A 14308-nucleotide genomic window follows, 5' to 3' on the forward strand; every position below is an offset into this window, starting at 1 on the left:
CTTTAACTTTTCAAAAAATGGGTGATGAGGAGGGTGAGACACAGTCAACTTATTTAGAAAATTCTCTCAAAAAAATAGTATATTAGAAAGTTCAACAGCTAGTGGTGGAGGTGCTGTCAAAAGAGGGCTTCTGTTTCATTTTTGGTAACGTTAGTTGTCTTTAAGTGATATTCATAGTTAGGAAGTTGAACAGTGCAGAAAGGCATCACATAAAAACAAGACAGTCTCCTTCCTCCCTTCTCCCACCAAAGGTGAAACTCCAGTAAACTTGCTTTTCTTTTAACAGCTACCTAATATTCCATTTGCCTTAGGTTATCGCTTGAGTCCATTACTGATGGACACTTTAATAAGGTTTTGTTTTGTTTTTTAAGACTAGATATAAAAGCCCTTTTGAAAAGACTGAAGGAAAGGCTAGAATAGAGAAGAGGGGAGATGCGGAAGTTGGGGGAGATAGGGCAAAACCCAGGGGAATGGGATCTGTTGGGGGGCAGGGTATTGCCCTTTGAAGAGAGACTCTTGACAGTGAAGGAGAAAAGAGGACAGGTGGGTAAGGAGGTGGCAGGAAGAAGAAAGATCTCTCACTCCTGTCTCCTGTGGTGTGTGAGGCATGGCCGTCTGCTGATAGTGAGAGGGTCGGGGAGGGCACAGGAACTCCAGGGAGTGAAGAAGATACATTGGCCAGGGCAGGAGCATGATCTTGCCAGAAAAATGTCTTGAAATTGCTGCTTAGTTTATGGGTTGATGATCATGAATTTTATCTGAAACCTGCCTGCCATATTGTATAACTTTTATCTCTACCTTTTTTGCCTTTTAAAACATAAACTTGACAACAGATGGTTTAAAAATTTAAACCCTGCTCATAGTAAATTTGTTTGGTTTGTGAAAGTAGGTACAGCTTGACTGCATGGTATGAGTCTTTGGAGTAGAAAAAGTGACTTTTATGTAATGGTTTTCTCTCCTGGAAAAAAGAGTTTTCTGCCAGACATAGGTTTAAGGTTCTATTTCAAAATGTGAAATTTAGTAAGTGTCAGTTTTTAAAGTATGTATTGATCTTGGAGAGGTGTGTATAAATCTTAGGATAAAGTTCATAAAATTTTCTGTTCCTTCTCAACACTGCAGCCCCCCTTTAAGATACTGAATTGATTCTCCCCTCACCAGAGTTGTTTCATTTGTCTGTGGCTCATACCATATTTTTAATCCTTAGGAATGCCAAGAAGAATTGGCAACGCATTCAAGAGCATTTCTTTTTTGCAACATTTCACCCACTCGAGGATTATTGTCTAGAGGTGAGTAGAGAATATCATTTGTAAATTCTCTGTTGTATCTTTAATCCTGATGCCTCCTTTCTGCTTTTGTTGAAGGGTTGTGATTAGGGTAAAGTTTTTTTCTTGCTTACAAACGTCACCTTAACATTTTAAAGTTCTAAGTTTAACTTTGTCACTTTATGCAGATGACTTGCTTTCATTTCACTCTTAAGCAGTGAAAATTGGCTAGTCATTTTCACTTTCTATTTCTCAGGCAGTGTCTGGCTTGTAAACAATGGAAGGGAATATTTAACTCTAAACAGAAATCTGTTCTGACATTAAAAGGAAATGAGTGAGAACATTTGTGCAGGTGAGATTTCATTGTACTGAAGCCCATTGTTAATGAAAGAACAAAAAGATACACTCTTTTGTTAATGGCAATTTTTAGGTTCTGGGTAATGAGAATTGTATAGGAAATGATACATCAGCTCACTGACTGTAACAAAATGTGCTTATATAATTTTAAGAACCATAAACATGCTTATTATGATTAACATGTAAATTAATTCAATATGTAAATCATTAGACATTGCATAAATTATGTTACCTTTTCCCTTTTTCAACTGTAATTATAATGTGCCACCCTCGAATTTAAATCATTGACCTAGGACTTTTCCTCTGAAGAACTTGTAAGTTATTGGTAACTTAAGCTACTGTGCATAAGCAATTTTTTTGGTGGATTATTAAGATTATTGATAAACTGATTTTTAAACAAGTATAGATCTATATATTGCGAGATGGCATCCTAGAACACTAATGTGTATTTTCTGCTGCTTCACTGCAAATACCATTTAGGATTTTTCAAAGATTTTAATATGCTCTGCTCTGTGTTCTTTAGCGCCCAGAATGCTTTGTCCGGCATCTTTCTGCAGGACTCCTCTAGTCACTCTGTAGTGTTAAGTCAGCCTTTTTCTATTCAGTCCTCCAACAGGAGTAAGTCCTTTGCCTCCCTCCTGCCCTCCCTCATCCTTACCTTTGACCATGTCACTCTCATATGTTTTATGATTTATTCTCCAGTCGTGAAATGAATTAAAAGTATCTGTGTAAATAAAATAATGGAGCTTAATTGTTCACAAGAACTGTATCTCTTCATGTATTTGTGCCCCCTTAATCAACATGTAGTCGTGGTCATTGTGCCAGTTTAAGTTTGCACAGATATAGCATGAAGAAAACCGTATTCATTCTAAAACCTTTCATGAAGACATGTGCATTGCTGCTAAGAGTATTGTTTCATTTTTAAGTTGCCTGTTACTTGGACCTGTGCTTCCTATGTACTTTTTTCACTGTTGGTCATTTTTGTGGTTCAGTTCTTTTAGTAAGTAAGAAAAGCAAAGGAGGATTGCTTATGCGATGACTGTTTACAGTGGTGTCAGACTGTGCCGTTTTCACAAACACTTTAATATGCTGTTGTAATCTGATTTTATCCTCGTCTTACAAATGAGGAAGTTGAAGCCAAGAAAGGCTGAATCACTTGCCTAACGTCACACAACTAATTATATTAGTCAAACCAGAATTCAGATTCTAAATTTATCTAATGGGTACGAGAGTAAAAGACTTGTCATGAAAAGAGCTTGAACTTGATTGCCTTTGGAGGTATTTAGTTGTCAGTAAATTGCACTTATCCAAATACTGTCCATCATTAGAACTGATTACTTCTGAAACACTGTTTTTATTAGTCACATACTGGTTTATTACACACAGTTAGAAGTACCAGAGTACAAGTTCTGCCTCCTCTCAGGGATTCCCTAAATTAATCCCCTAATTTCTCAGAGAAGATGAGAAATATATATAGACAGTTGCTATAAGATATAAATGAAAGTATATAGTTTTATCAGATGTAATAGTTTGGAAAATATATCATTAATAATTAAGTTGTATTTTAAATATGTTATATATTTCTTTGTTATTTTTAAGGGAAGAAATTTAGATTTTATAATTCTCTTTTCAGACCATATTTTACATCCTTCCACGCCTTTCAGGCCTTATTGAAGATGAATGGATCACCATTGATAAATTTACCAGATTCACTGATGTTCCTTTAGATGCGGGATTTCAGTGGTACCTTTCTCAAACTCAACTTAGTAAACTAAAACCAGGTGACTGGTCTCAGCAAGACATAGGTAAAAAATAATTTTCATTTTATTTTTTCCCCGTGTTGATCTGGTTAGATTTTTTTGATTTAAGTTAGTAAGGACAGGTAGTTAATAATAATAATATCACTTTCATTGACATGGTGAACTCTGCCTTTCCACTTAGGGAAAAGACAGTGAAAAAGTGTGGTATAACTTTAACACTTTTAGTGAAAGTTAGCTTTAAAGCTATTTAAAAAAAAAAAACATCCAAAGAAAGCCCGATCTGCTTTATATAAAGCTGATGGCCAGTGGCCTCCCTTTTAAGTAGTATTATTGATTAACACTTATTGCTTTTCTACTGTATATTTCTGTAAAAATAAACATTTCCAAAAGGACCAAATGATGAAATCTCTTTTTTTGTTCTTCATAGGAATAAAGCAGAGCTCTTGTTTCTAGCCCTCTCTTGGTTGGTTGGACGCCGCTTCATGTTATCCCTTCTCCTCTGTCTCACCCTTCCCTGTGCAATGACTCCTTTCCACCAGCTTCCTCTGGGACCCACATTCCTCTCCTCCCCTCCCTCCTCCCCCTCCCTTTCCTCCTCCCCCTCCCTTTCCTCCTCCCCCTCCTCCCCCTCCACCTCTTCTCCCTCCCCCTGTTCCTCCCTTCCCCCTCCCCCTGTTCCCCTCTTCCCCCTCCCCCTTCCCCTGCCTCTTCCCCTTCCCCCTCCCCCCTTCCCCCTCCCCCCTTCCCCCTCCGCCTCTTCCCCCCTCTTCCCCTTCCCCCCTCCCCCCTCCGCCTCTTCCCCCCTTCCCCCTCTGCCTCTTCCCCCCTCTTCCCCCTCCCCCTTTCCCCCCTCCCCCTTTCCCCCCTCCCCCTTTCCCCTCTCCTCCTTTTCCCCCTCCCCCTTTTCCCCATCGCCCTCCTCCCCCTGTTCCCCCTCCTCCTCCTCCTCCCTCTCCTCCCACTCCCCTTTCTCCTCTTCCCCCTCCTCTCCCTCCCCTACTCCCTTCTCCCTTCCCTCCCTCTCCACTTTCCCATCCCCTCCCCCTTCCCCCTCCTCCCCCTCCTCCTTCTCTTCCCCTTCACAGTCAAGCTGTCCTAAAAACCCAAGGATCAGGTTCCCTAACTCAATTTAAAAATGACAGCTAACCGTCTTAATGACTGTAGGCTATCTTCCTGTCTGTCATTCACATTTTAGCCTCGTTCTGACTTTCCCCAACCGATTACCACCTTTGAAACTTCTTTCACGAAATTAGAAATTTTCTTTCAGTTTCCTTTACACAGTCCGAGTGGACAGATGGACGCTGCCCTCAGATTGCACCTGCCCATTCTGTGCCACATGTTTGCCAGTCTCTGGCCGTCCTGCCTTTCCTCCTCACTCTGACCCTTCTCGCTATGAGTCCCTCACAAGCCCTGACATCGGTGCTTCTCCAAACTTTTCATGTCTTCAGGACTCACATGTGACTTGTTGAAAATTCAGATTCCATGTCCCACCCTTAGATTTTTTTTTTTTTTAAAGGCCAGTTATGGGTCTGGAACCACCCTTAGTTTAATTCAGTATCTCTGGAGGAGAGTTCTGGGAAAATGCAATTTTTTGTCAGGCCTCTGGATGGTTCACTAATGTGTTTTAAGACATATTGTCCTAAATTTATTCATTCAACAAAGATTGATTGATTGTCTCCTGCGTGTTAGACATGAGACCCAGTAACTGCCTCATAGAGCCCACGTTCTTACAGAGGAGACAACTGGGAACACGTACCTAACACAGTGTCTGGTAGTAGAAGTACCGTGAAAAAACAAAGCAGGGTGAAGAGAGGGACAGAGGGTGAGAAAGACCTTTCTAAGGAGTTGACATTGAGCAGAGACCCCAAGGAAGTACGGGCAGTCCTGGCGAGAGCTTTACTGGAAAAGAAAGAGCAACTGTGAAGATTCTAGAGCAAAGGACAGTGACAGGAGGCACTTCCCAGTGCGGTTGGGTAGAGCCTGGGAGGAGAGGGAAGAGAGGTGGCGTTGTAGACAGCTGTCGAGTTCTGCGTAAAGCTGAGCAGGGAAATACAGCATGACTGGAATGGCAGAATGGCTAATGAGGTCTGTCTGTTCTGCCTGGTTTTGGTAAAGAGGGGCATGTTGTGATAGGCTTTCCATGCCGAGGCTGAAATGTTAGTATCCCCCTATTTTTTTTCTTTTTTTATAAAAGTTTTACTTCATTTTTAACTGACAAATAATAATTGTACATATTTATGGGGTACAGTGTGATGTTTTCATGCATATATACATTGTGTAATGGTCAAATCAGGATAATTAGCATATCTGTCACCTCTCACATTTGTGATGAGAACATGGAAAATCCTCTCTTCTAGCTATTTGGAAGTATACATACATTATTGTCACCTATAGTCATCTTACTGTGTACTAGAACACAAGAGCTTATTCCTGACTGACTTTGTACCCTCTGACCAGCCTCTCCTCCTGCCACTGAAGGTTTTCACTGGCCCGGTCTTCTCACTCTTTATGCTCTCCCAGAACACATTTATTAATGTCCCCAACTTGAAACCACCACCTGTGTAACTATAACTTTCAAATCCTTATCTGCTGCCCAGCCTCTGTCCTGAACAGACTGGACATTAGCACCTGGATATTCCTTAAGCTCTTGAAATATCACCATATCCAAATTCGGTTTGCCTTTCTGCCCAAAAGTGCCTGCTCTGTATGCCCTAATAATGGTATCGCCCAATCATCATGGAAGTCGTTCTTGTCCTACTTTTGCTCTTGCCACATCCGTTACCCAGTTCTTGGCGATTTCACTTCCCAAAGCTGCCTCCTCCTCCTCTTCTTTAGCCCCTCTTGCCTTGTCTTCATTGAGACTGGCATTGTCTTTACCTGGACTAGTGTAAAAGCCCCTTAATGGTTTTCTAGCCTCCACATAGCTATTAAAAGAGATTTTTCTAAAACACGCAGCAGTACTGTTACTCTCCTTCTTAAAATTTTTTAATGGCTTTTATCTGTGGAAGAATTTTTTTTTTTTCTTTGAGACAGAGTCTTACTCTGTCTCTCAGTCTGCAGGCTGGAGTGCAGTGGCACGATCTCAGCTCACTGCAACCTCTGCCTCATGGGTTCAAGCGATTCTCGTGCTTCAGCCTCCCTAGTAGCTGGGCTTACAGGCGTCCACCACCATGCCTGGCTAATGTTTGTATTTTTAGTAGAGATGGGGTTTTGCTGTGTTGTCCAGGCTGGCCTCAAGCTCCTGACCTCAAGTGATCCTCCCACCTTGTCCTCCCAAAGTGCTAGGATTATAGGCGTCCACTACCACGTCTGGCTAATGTTTGTATTTTTAGTAGAGATGGGGTTTCACCATGTTGGCCAGGCTGGCCTCAAACTCCTGGCCTCCCAAAGTGCTGGGATTATAGGCATCCACCACCACGCCTGGCCAATGTTTGTATTTTTAGTAGAGTCGAGGTTTCGCCACGTTGGCCAGGCTGGTCTCAAACTCCTGACCTCAGGTGATCCTCCCACCTTGGCCTCCCAAAGTGCTGGGATTACAGGCGTGAGCCGCCATGCCTGGCCAATAGAATAAATTCTTTATCATGGTATGCAAAGCCCTTTGGTTTGAGCCATCTCCCTCCCCTCCATTGCAGGCTGTGCACTAAACCAAGGTACTTGCTGCTGCCTGAACCATGTTGCTCCTACATCCCATGCATGTGCACATGCTGTATCTACTGTCTGCTTTGCAAACTTTTACCTTCCTTCCTGTGAGCCTTCCGGGGTCTTACCCTTTGCTTCTTCCTCCCCTAGACATTAGTAAACCCTTTCTGTGTGAGCGTTACCTTTACTGTTATCCTGTGTTACAGTTATTTGCATGTCTGTCCTATCCTAAGTGAACTAAGTGCTCCTTGATTGCTCACGAAGCAGTTTGGAGTAGGACAGAGTTGAGGAAGAGCCTGAGAGGTAGAGTCTCAGTCCTGTACTACAGAGATGAAAACACTGCAGTCAGATAGGCTAGTAACGTTCTGTGTCCTCATCACTTTTGTCAAGAGATAACTGCTTTATACAAAATCCTTCATTTTAGAAAAGTTACTGCAAGCACTTGTAAAATTATTTTAGATATTATATTGTTTTCAGAAATACAGTCTTTCCATAGACAATCCCAATCTAATATACTGTTGTTTGTAAGATATATCATTATTGGCCGGGCGCGGTGGCTCACGCTTGTAATCCCAGCACTTTGGGAGGCCGAGGCGGGCGGATCACAAGGTCAGGAGATCGAGACCACGGTGAAACCCCGTCTCTACTAAAAATACAAAAAAAAAATTAGCCGGGCGTGGTGGCGGGCGCCTGTAGTCCCAGCTACTCGGAGAGGCTGAGGCAGGAGAATGGCGTGAACCCGGGAGGCGGAGCTTGCAGTGAGCCGAGATTGCGCCACTGCACTCCAGCCTGGGCGACAGAGCGAGACTCCATCTCAAAAAAAAAAAAAAAGATACATCATTATTTTATGTACTTCCAAGGAAAAAAATGTTACCAAACTATGATACTCTGGATTCTAAGATGTGTCTCAATTTCAGATATGATGAAATGTGAAAAAATGTATATCTCATGTTTCTATGAAGTATCATAATATATTGGTTAGTAAAGCTGATTTTGAAAACTTAAAATTACTGCTACAAATGGGAATTGTGTCTGAATCCAACTAAAGTTTTTTAGTGAATGCTTTGTTAAATCTCATTCTAAATTACCTCATTCTAAATTATTTCACATCCTTAAAAATACATATACATGTATAAATAAATATATAGAGATTCAGATTTATTTATATGTGGGATTGTTTTCTTTTTCCTTCCCAGGTACTAATTTGGTCGAAGCAGATAACCAAGCGGAGTGGACCGACGTTCAGAAGAAGATTATCCCGTGGAACAGTCGTGTTCCCGACTTAGACCTGGAGCTCCTGTTTCAGGATCGTGCTGCCAGACTTGGAAAGTCAATTAGTAGACTCATCGTCGTGGCCTCGCTCATTGACAAACCGACCAATTTAGGAGGTAAAGTTGGAGTTTTCCAGGAGCTTTGCCTGAAAGCTTTTGGTCTTAAACATTTTTTAATTAATCCACTGGCACGGGAGCTTCAAAGGAACGTATGCGACATGATGAGCTTAGCATTGTGTTGGGAACAATCTTAATGATTCCAGGTGTTGTGTGCAGGACTGTGCAGGACCTGTGAGGTATTTGGGGCTTCAGTGCTCGTTGTTGGCAGCCTTCAGTGTATCAGCGACAAACAGTTTCAGCACCTCAGTGTCTCCGCAGAACAGTGGCTTCCTCTCGTGGAGGTGGGTGGAAAGTAATTTATTATTAAAGTTCTTAAAGCAAGCCCGCACATGTACCCATGAACCTAAAATAAAAGTTTTAAAAAAAAGTTTGTATTTGTAAAAATATTTTGTAGTGCTCTATCTTTGTGTATTAGTCCTTTTGCGTAATTTATAATAGTGCAGTCTTTAATCGATTGTTTAAGAACAGTGTTTAAAAGTAACATACAGCTCGCTTCTGTTTTTTTACTTTTTTTTTTTATAGGTCACATTTTTAGAAATCATCAATAATGTAGAATTCTGTTCAGTAAAACATATCCTGTTACAGCCCACTCTTGATTTTAGGAATAATTCTTAGAAATTTATATCATGTTGGCCGGGCGCGGTGGCTCACGCCTGTAATCCCAGCACTTTGGGAGGCCGAGGCGGGCGGATCATGAGCTCAGGAGATGCAGACCATCCTGGCTAACACGGTGAAACCCCATCTCTACTAAAAAATACAAAAAAAAAAAAAAATTGGCCAGGCGTGGTGGCGGGCGCCTGTAGTCCCAGCTACTCGGGAGGCTGAGGCAGGAGAATGGCGTGAACCCGGGAGGCAGAGCTTGCAGTGAGCCAAGATTGCGCCACTGCACTCCAGCCTGGGCGACACAGCAAGACTCCACCTCAAAAAAAAAAAAGAAATTTATGTCATATTGGGAGAGTTCTTTTTTATAACGTATAATTCTGTTCTTTTTCTTTTAAAAAGAGTTAAGTTTAGGTTAATATGTTTTTTTAACTCTAATTTACTCCAAGCAGGGCTATAACTGAATGAATATTCTGTTCTTTTTAAACTAATATTCAGGTAAAACCACCTCAGCTAATTGATTATCTGCAGCAGAAGAAAACAGAAGGTTATACCATCATTGGAGTGGAACAAACTGCCAAAAGTTTAGACCTAACCCAGTATTGCTTTCCTGAGAAATCTCTACTCTTGTTAGGGTAAGAAGCTTCTTGTGTCCATAGTATATTCTCTGAGCCCCAGACTACTGGAAGATGTTACCTTGTGTTTTTTTTTGAGACAGAGTCTCACTCTGTAGCCCAGGCTGGAGTGTAGTGGCACAATCTCGGCTCACTACAACCTCTGCCTCATGGGCTCAAGCAATTCTCAGGCCTCGGCTTCCCAAGTAGCTGGGATTACAGGCGTGCTCCACTAGACCCAGGGTTTCACCATGTTGGCCAGGCTGGTCTCGAACTCCTGACCTCAAGTGATCCTCCTGCCTTGGCCTCCATGGTGGGATTACAGGTGTGAGCCACCATGCCTGGCTAGAAGATGTTACCTTTCTGTTTTACAGTTTACCCTGACTCCTGCTCATACCTGCACTTTTCTTTGATTTGTAACATTTATAAGAAGCCCCTTGGGCTTTCCTTTTATTTCATCTCTCTGGCATGGCCAGCTAAACATGGAATTGACCCATCAGTCTTTTTTTTACACTCTTATGTATTTCCCGGTACTACAGACTTAACTTCATTTGTTAATGTTTCTTTTAGTAACATTCAGAATATCAAAGAGAAAAATAAATAAGTAAATAATAAAAAGAACAGGAAAACTAACCTTTCTTATATTTTCTTCCTCAGAAATGAACGTGAGGGAATTCCAGCAAATCTGATCCAGCAGTTGGACGTTTGTGTGGAAATTCCTCAACAGGGCATTATCCGCTCCCTGAACGTCCACGTGAGTGGAGCCCTGCTGATCTGGGAGTACACCAGGCAGCAGCTGCTGTCACACGGAGATACCAAGCCATGATGTCCCTTCCTCAGTGAACCACTGGTGCTGTTCAAACTTTAAAAAAAAAAAAAAAACTATTTGGACTAAAGAAACAGATTCTGAAATTTATTGTGATAATTTGTATTTCTTTTTTCTTACAATTTAATGCCAAAAGTTTGCCATGTGCCTTAAACATATTACTATATATTTTCCCCTTTAATAGTCACTTTTTGTTAAATTGTATTCTTCCTTTAATAAAATATTTTAAGCAATTGTGGAAATAAAACAATGGATTTTTTAAGAGATAATTTATTTCCTAGAAATGCCTGTTGTCAGAAGTGTGGACTGTGATAAAGCAGAGTTAAAGCAGCGATCATCGGTGAACACTCATAACCTTGAGTCATAAGGAGACCGGGGAAGTTGAGGCAAAGGTTCTGAATGAAGAGGGGTCATCAGCTTCTGTGCCGCTTTCCGTCTCTGTACTCCTCTTGGGAAGCACGCTTGGCAGGATGCAGAGCCAGCGTCCCTGTGAGGCTCAGAATGCTCAGGTAATAGGCTTTAATTTATTTTTGAAGCCATGAACTAGGCCATAATCATTCACAGTAAGTTTATGGCCAGGTGCAGTGGCTCACACCCCCCACACTTTGGGAGGCCAAGGCGGGTGGATCACCTGTGCTCAGGAATTTGAGACCAGCCTGGCCAACATGGTGAAACCCTGTCTCTACTAAAAATACAAAAATTAGCTGGGTGTGGTAACATGCACCTGTAATCCCAGCTACTTGGGAGGCTGAGGCAGGAGAATTGCTTGAACCTGGGAGGCAGAGGCTGCAGTGAGCCAAGATGGCGCCAGTGCACTCCAGCCTGAGTGAGAGAATGAGACTCCATCTCAAAAAAAAAAAAAAAAAAAAAGTTTATATGAAGTTTTTCATATCACCTTTGCACGCAGAGATCAAATAGTGGTTAGAAATAGTCTATATTCTGACAACTATGAACATGGACCTAAAGGAGTTGAATTACTCCTGTATATCATTATTGCAACAGAATGGGACCTGTAAGTGTTGATTGACTGTTTCTGTTCTTTCGATTTTTTTTCTCTGGCATTTATTACTTAATTATTTATGAGTAACTATCACTACCCAGCAATAAACTTCAATTATATCTGGATCCTTTTTAATAATATTTGAATTTGAGCCCATTACCTGTAAATATTTTCTTCTGTAGTTTTCTTTAGAAATAACTGTTTTGCAGAAGGGTTGCAAAGAGAGTACACAAAATTTTCATACACCCTTCACCCACATGCCTGTAATGGGATCTTAATAACCATGGTAACCTTCATCAAAGCTAATAAATTAACCATTGACAGTGGTTCTCTCCACTAGACTATAGGCTTTATTCAGATCTCCCATTTTCCACTGTGTTTTCCACTCTGTTTTCTGCCCCAGGAGCCAACCCAGGATACCACATTGTATGTCCCCTTAGTCTCCTCATATCTCTGACAGATCTTCAGTCTTTCCTTGTCTTTCCATGACCTGGACACTTTTGAAGAGTACTGGCCAAGTATTCTGTGAATGTCGCATAATTTGAGTTTGTCTGGTGTTTTCTCATTAGATTGAGGTTGTGGGTTTTAAGGAAGAACATGCCAGTGGTCAGGTGCCTTCCATCACATCGTGTTAGGTGGCTCATGGCACCAGCAGGATGGACTACCCCCATCAGTGGGTGAAGGCTGCGCTTGCCACATTCTTCTCTGTGAAGTTGCTACCTGTTCCCTTAGTCTGTTAAAAGTGAGTGACTAGGCCGGGCACAGTGGCTCACGCCTGTAATCCCAGCACTTTGGGAGGCCGAGGCGGGCAGATCACGAGGTCAGGAGATCGAGACCATCCTGGCTAACATGGTGAAACCCTGTCTCTACTAAAAATACAAAAAATTAGCCAGGCATGGTGGCGGGTGCCTGTAGTCCCAGCTACTCGGGAAGCTGAGGCAGGAGAATGGTGTGAACCCAGGAGGCGGAGCTTGCAGTGAGCGGAGATAGTGCCACTGCACTCCAGCCTGGGCGACAGAGCGAGACTCTGTCTCAAAAAAAAAAAGAAAAAAAAAGTGAAAGACTAAGCCCAGTCTATACTAAAGGGTAGGGAATGTAAACTCTGTGGGAGGGAGGAGTATCAAAGAATTCAGGGGCACCTGTTAAAATTACCACAGTAATTAATATTTGGGGGAATACTTGGATGCTATGCAAATTACAAGCCCTGTCAGTGGATGGAGCTAGGGGATCTGTGTATGTCTACCAACCCGTGTATGTACGTATCTATAGATGTTTCTGCCTTTATCAGTCTAGATAGGTGAACATAAACGTGACTTCGTACTGACATCTCTGACACAATCCAGCACCACAGGATTCATTCTAACATTCACCTCTTGCTTTTAACTGCTTTTTCTGACCTAGACCTGGTTTTCATTATCTATATTTACTTATTTGTTCAATTCTAATATAAACGCAGTTTCAGAATTGCAGATTTAGCAACTGTGTACAGTTCTTTTTGTCCGTAGCCTTAAAGTATCTGGTCAAAACACCATTTTCCAGTTACCTAGGTCAGTCCCTTTCTTACCCACCTCTTTGAAAAGGGTTATGTCATATATTTTATAATACAACTAGATTCATCACCACCTGCATTCCATATTGTAATTCCCCCAATATCCTGGTTGATTTTATTTGTGCATTCAGGTCATTATAGTGCACAGTCTGGGTTTTGACAAGTGTGAACTCATGAATCTGTCACCACAGTGCCATAGTTTTGTCACCCAAAGTTTACTTGGGTAACCCCTTCATAGTCAACCCCTTTCCTCATCCCAACCATTGGTAACCACTGATCCGTTCTCTATTCTTAGTTTCACCTTTTCCAGAATCTTATAAGTGGCAGCATATAATATGTAGCCTTTTGGATCTGGCTTCTTCACCTAAGAAAGTGCACTTAAAGCTCATCTATGTTGTGTGAGTCAGAAGTCCATTTTTCCTTATCGCTGAGTAGTATCCCATTGCATAGATGTTATCACAGTTTATCCATTACTCTGTTGTAGGCATCTGGGTTGTTTCAAGGTTTTGGTGATTATGAATAAAGCTGCGTTGAATAAATATTCATATACAGGTTTTATTTTCAATTCATTCGGTGAAATATCTAGGAGTGTGATTACTGGGTCATAAGGTAAGTGTATGTTTAACTCTGTAAAAAAGCTGTTTTCCAAAGGGGCTTTGTTTTTTGCATATCCAGCAGCAGTGAATGACTGTTGCTCTGCATCCTCGGCAGCACTTGGTGTTGCCAACTTTTTAATTTAAGCCACTCTAATAGGTGTGTATTGATTATATCATTGTGGTATTAATTTGCATTACTCTAATGTTTAATAACACAGAGCATCTTTTCATATACTTTTCAAAGTATACCTTCTGAAAAGTATGTATAAAATCTTATTTTTTAAACTGGATTGTTTTTCTTATTTTGAGAATTACAAGATTTATTCTGGATGCAAGTTCCTCATAAAATATATTATTTGTTCTGGATGCAAGTTCCTCATAAAATATATGATTTGCAAACATTGTCTCTCAATATGTAATTTATCTTCATTATTTTAAGAGTATCTTTCACAGAGCAAAAGTTTTTAATTTTGATAAAGTCCAATTTAGCTTTTACTTGTATGGATTTTGCTTTTGATGCTTTATCTGAAAATTCATTTCCAAACACAAGATCATGCAGAATTTCCTCATATTTTCTTCTACAAGTTTTATAGTTTTACATTTTACATTTAGCTCTATGATCCATTTTGAGTTAATTTTTGTACCAAGCATGAGGATGTTGAAGTTTATTTTTTTGGTGTGTTTGGATATCCAATTTTTCTAGCCCTATTTGTT

At 41.0% G+C, this 14308-nt stretch overlaps 2 protein-coding genes across 8 annotated transcripts in view; one reads left to right on the forward strand and one right to left on the reverse strand.

The window, feature by feature from the left end:
* TARBP1 (TAR (HIV-1) RNA binding protein 1) overlaps window positions 1-10696 on the forward strand; it is an 88678-nt gene extending 77982 nt beyond the window's left edge. For 4 of the 7 annotated variants that reach the window (XM_003267273.3, XM_030812659.1, XM_030812656.1 and 1 more), the window contains 6 exons: window positions 1205-1286; window positions 3253-3424; window positions 8215-8406; window positions 8566-8690; window positions 9508-9644; window positions 10281-10696. In XM_003267273.3, the coding sequence (XP_003267321.2) occupies window positions 1205-1286; window positions 3253-3424; window positions 8215-8406; window positions 8566-8690; window positions 9508-9644; window positions 10281-10449 (877 nt within the window). In that variant the 3' untranslated portion in view covers window positions 10450-10696. Of the gene's footprint in view, window positions 1-1204; window positions 1287-1518; window positions 1615-2142; window positions 2238-3252; window positions 3425-8214; window positions 8407-8565; window positions 8691-9507; window positions 9645-10280 lie in introns of those variants that run through there. The other 3 variants (XR_004030065.1, XR_004030067.1, XR_004030066.1) reach the window with 3 other exon arrangements.
* The window catches only part of LOC100585613 (cytochrome c oxidase assembly factor 6 homolog), a 32836-nt gene continuing 28929 nt past the window's right edge, over window positions 10402-14308 (reverse strand). Inside the window, exon 4 of the transcript XR_004030068.1 lies at window positions 10402-10485. The gene's annotated coding sequence lies outside the window, so the exon portion shown is untranslated. The remainder of the gene's footprint in view (window positions 10486-14308) is intronic.

Source organism: Nomascus leucogenys, chromosome 5, assembly GCF_006542625.1.
Source record: "Nomascus leucogenys isolate Asia chromosome 5, Asia_NLE_v1, whole genome shotgun sequence".
Lineage (NCBI taxonomy): Eukaryota > Metazoa > Chordata > Mammalia > Primates > Hylobatidae > Nomascus > Nomascus leucogenys.